The sequence below is a fragment of the Arachis duranensis genome, chromosome 6 (assembly GCF_000817695.3).
Source record: "Arachis duranensis cultivar V14167 chromosome 6, aradu.V14167.gnm2.J7QH, whole genome shotgun sequence".
NCBI classification, from domain to species: domain Eukaryota; kingdom Viridiplantae; phylum Streptophyta; class Magnoliopsida; order Fabales; family Fabaceae; genus Arachis; species Arachis duranensis.
In genome coordinates, this window is record NC_029777.3 from 98,531,407 (window position 1) to 98,535,946 (window position 4,540).

The following is a 4,540-nucleotide window of genomic DNA, read 5'->3' on the forward strand; positions in this document are numbered from 1 at the left end:
AGATTGATCATTAAGATAATAATGATCACATATGGTTACCACCTCCTCTGTGAAATCCAGCATCCCCAGCACAAGGATCATTGTTCCAAGGAGATGGATAATAATAAGCACTAGGAGATTGAGAAAAAGTGGAAGAAGCTTCACCAATTCTTCTCCCATCATGCAAAGTTGTCATCTCATTACAGGTATAGCGGATCAAATCTGCATTTGTGGCATCAAGTTCCTTTTGGAGCCTAATCACCTGCCGCTGGAGCACTGAAATGGCCCCAACGCAGCCGTAGACCGGATCCTTGATTCGCGCCTCCGCCTCGTACGCCAGAGAGTTCACGGCGTCCTCCCTCTGATGGGGTTGCACCTCATTCAGAAGCTTGCTCACGTTGCTTGCCCCAAATATCTTGTGAACGTTCGCGAACTTTTGAGGCTCTTCCGGTGGGAAATACGGCGCGAAGATGCAATCCGGCATGCATTTCCTTCTCAAGAACTTGCAGGCAGCGCAGGGTGAATTCGAATAGCTTGAAGACGCCATGATTGATGATGATGATTTTCTCTGCAAACGCAATTTTCTTTTATTTCTCCTAAATTATCTATCCTACAAGTTTAAGGTTCAAACATACAAATGATTTTGTATCTAAACAAGTATACTATTCACAAAAACTAAACTATTTATTAAATCAAGTACATATATAGCATCGGTTATTAATGAATGTCATCAGTTAAATTCATAATAAAGTATAAAGGTTATCTAATTTCAATTTGGAAGTACAATATATAGTTTGGAACTAGGGTTAGTTTCTCAATTAAAAGCAAGGATAACAACACTTGGCTTATGCTATATACACCCAGCTGGTTTAATTTTCAAAAACATTATAGCTTTTATGGCTAAAACAGTAGTCTTTATTATATTGATTATTATGAGTGTCATTCATTCATTCATAGATTTTTGGACTTCAATTTCTACCCGGAATCTTTTTCCTTGCTTTCATTTTCCCTCTACCTCTGGGACTGATATATATATATATATATATATATATATACACATGTCTTGATTTCATCCATTCTAACAGTATATTTTTTTCTTGAATCTCTCTCTCTCTCTCTTCTCCAGTACCCCTAGCTAGCTAGGTCTAGCTTTCGGTTGCTATAGCCTATAAGTAGTTGAAGGTACAATAAAGAAAAGGTACACCTATAAATATGTGTGTGTGTGGGTATGTGAAGTTCTTAATATTCAAGTCTTAGCTTTCTTCAGCTGGATATAGAACATACATACATGCGTAAATCATTATTTCAGGGTTTCACACCCCTTTTAAAATCTTTCTAAACAAATTCAACACCACCCACCACCACCAGAATCATAAATCTAATATACAACTAGAAGAGGAAAAGAAAAAGGAAAGTGAAGAAATTAAAAGCATATATAATCGGAATAAAAAAAAAAAACTATACCTTGTAATAAAGCTAGGTTTAATTGAACAAATAGATCATTACCTTTTTTTTCGCCCTTGTTGTAGAAGCTCTTTCAAGATCTATATTCTTTTAATGATGAAAGTGAAAAAGAAGTCTGTGAAGAACACCCAGAGAATTCTTGGGGAATTTACTATTGGATGTGAGAGTTCAGAGGAGAAAAAGAAAAACCCTAGTTAGTTGCAGGACAAGATGAGAGAAACCCGCAAATACAATGACAAGAGACTAAGCAACAAGAGAGAATGGCGAGAAAAAGATTATTCTTTTCTATTATTTTTATTTTCTTCTTCCGGCGAGAGAAATTGAAAAGAAAGCAAAAGACAATGTGCAATAAATGGGGATACAAGGGTGAAAAAGAATGACTATGACGCAACCTTTGTAATAATATCGAACACTGTTTTCAGGAACTTACACACATTCATTTAAGTTTAACTGTAAGAATATGTCCCACTAATTATAATCGAGAACGGGCGAGAAACCAAATAGAATGGTCTTATAATTAAAATTGGTTTTATTTAGTATTTATTAATTATTATAATTAATATAATAATTAATAAATATTAATTAATTAAGATAATTTTAAAATTTTTTTAATCTTTCTATAATATACCTCTATAAATTTAGACATGGCTACTAATGGTAGTTGAATGAAAATCAACAATAGGTTATTATTATTGAATAATACGTGTTATTTAATAAAGGGGTAAGTATGGTTTTGGTCCCTAAAGTTGATGCTGAGAATCGAAATCGTCTTTTATCTAATTTTTTATTTAGAATCGTTCTTAACGTTTTTTTTGTATTAAATCGTTCTTTTAATTTATTTCGGACAAAAATACCACCACCACCACCAACATCAACACAAGTAGAAGTAGAAAGCATAAAAAATCAATAGAAGAACAAAACCAACAAAACCAAGAAGCAGAAGCAGAAATCAAAAACTCATAACAAGAACAAAACCAACAAAATCAGATTAGGAAATTAAGGATTATGATGAATAAATTCATTATTCAAATCCAGATTCAGCAAATCAAAATCAGATTCAACAAATCAAATCCAGATTCAATAAATCAACATACAATAATGATGTAGAAGCAGAACCCAGAAAATGCAGAATCCAGAAGAAGCAGAAGCACTCAAACAGAGGTAGAAAGTAGAAGAGGAAGCAGAAGATACAAAAGTACTCAAGCAAACCCAAAAGTAGCAGAAGACAAAATAGAAACGACGAGGAGACGAGGAGCAACGGGGAGGCGGCAAGGAGCAATGGCGAGGCGGCGAGCTCCCCCCAAACACGTTTTCTTTTATTATTTTTTTAAATTTTATAACTTTTTTATTAAAATAAATAGGGGTAGTTTAGGAATAATATAAAAAATTTATTAAAAAGGATGATTTTAATACGAAAAAAGCGTTAAGGACGATTCTAAATAAAAAATTAGATGAGAGACAGTTTCAATTCTCAGCCTCAACTTTAGGGACCAAAACCATACTTATCCCTTTAATAAATTAAAAGAACCTTATCTTAACTCATTCTTTTAAATTTATGAAAAAAGTTATTTAAAAAATAAAAAAAATCATGTTAAAATACTACAAAATTATTTTATTTTATATTTTTTAATTTTATTTATACTAAAATAATTAAATAATATTAAATTGAATAAAATAATTACTAAAATTTATATATTCAGACTCATATTTATAATAAGGACAAAAAATTTAAGATGATACATTATCACTATTAAAAAATTACTTTTAACTGTTATTTATTTTGTTTTAGCGATAATAAGATATTATTAGTTGTCTTATACTTTGTTGCTAAAAGATTTTATCAATAATTATATAATAAATTTAATTTTAATGTACTATCAGAGTAAAGTAGTTTTACATGTGCATTCAATTATATAATATCACATCAGTAAAAATAACTACATTTCACATTGACCACGTGAATAATCATAAAAAAGAACGAATATGATTGTACGCCTGTGTAAAATGCTTTACATTGTCAGTGCATCAAAATTAAAACTCTTATACAATTGCTGGTAAAAAGCTTGTCGTCGTTGCTAATGAGTTATAGTTTAAATGACATAATCTCCTCGTACTCACCTAAGAGGTCGCGGTTCAAGTTTTTCTATTTTCGATAAAAATGTTATAGACAATTGTACAATTATATCTAATTTGATGCACTTACAGTGTAAAATAATTTACACAATTGTATAATTATATCTATTTTTTTATACTAATAGTGCATCAAAATTAAATTCTTATAATATAATAACAACAGTAAACATATAATTATCTCAAAAATATAAATAAATAAGATATATAATAATTATTAAATTATTATCACTAAAAATTTATCACTAAAAATATTTTTTTAGTGTAGGGATATTATATATACTTTTCCTGACCTTTGCATAAATTTTGTTTTTATTTTCCAATTTTTGTAACGAGTTAGAGTATATAAATTGAAACACAATGCAAGTGTAAGTATTAATCATATAATTCTCAATAAATGATTAAATGGAGGTGCAAGGAACGTGAGATAAACATAACTTAGAAAATGTCTTAGTTGAGAATATGCATATACAAACACATTATACACTGATAAAAGCTAGCCAGCTTATATATTGTCTCTCTTAAGATGGTAGGTTAGAATAAAATAAAATAGGAAGGAAACATGTAAATTATGAGTAGGTTTACAATATGGATAAAAACTTTGGTTACAGTACTTATTGTACGAAATGCCACATAGCGAGTAGCATATGAAAATTACGAGAATATAAAATTAGGGGTTTTCGGGAAAAAAAATGTTTGCATTTTTTTTTAGTTTTTCAGATTGTACAAAAATAATTTTTTATTTTATTTTTCGATTAAAAAAGGCTTTTAACAAGATGCCAAACGCATTTTACAAAAAAAACTTTTTGCAGGAGAAAAAATAAGGACATCTATATAATCATACCATGCTAAATTATCTTTTCTTTCCATAAATATGTATTTCACCATTTCACTTCCATTTTATTATCTTTTCTTTCCATAATTTTTTATTATTATATATTAATTTATTTAAAAATTTATCGTTATT

General features: G+C 29.6%; 1 protein-coding gene across 2 annotated transcripts; it reads right to left on the reverse strand.

Annotated features, from left to right (window-relative positions):
- Positions 1 to 6: 6 nt before the first annotated feature.
- On the reverse strand, positions 7 to 1,684 carry LOC107494985 (LOB domain-containing protein 25-like). 2 transcript variants are annotated; one of them, XM_016116021.3, is made up of 2 exons: positions 1,486 to 1,684; positions 7 to 547 (listed from the first exon to the last, which is right to left on the reverse strand). In XM_016116021.3, exon 2 carries the CDS (start codon positions 524 to 526, stop codon positions 26 to 28), a length of 501 nt encoding a protein of 166 aa, XP_015971507.1. In that variant the 5' UTR covers positions 527 to 547; positions 1,486 to 1,684; the 3' UTR covers positions 7 to 25. The 2 variants fall into 2 exon arrangements, with proteins under 2 accessions (XP_015971507.1, XP_052119429.1); XM_052263469.1 differs by having other exon boundaries at positions 1,444 to 1,492.
- Positions 1,685 to 4,540: the final 2,856 nt, after the last annotated feature.

Excerpts from the sequence above, each read along its gene's own strand:
- LOC107494985 (XM_016116021.3), bottom strand. The coding sequence starts at position 526 with ATGGCGTCTTCAAGCTATTCGAATTCACCCTGCGCTGCCTGCAAGTTC.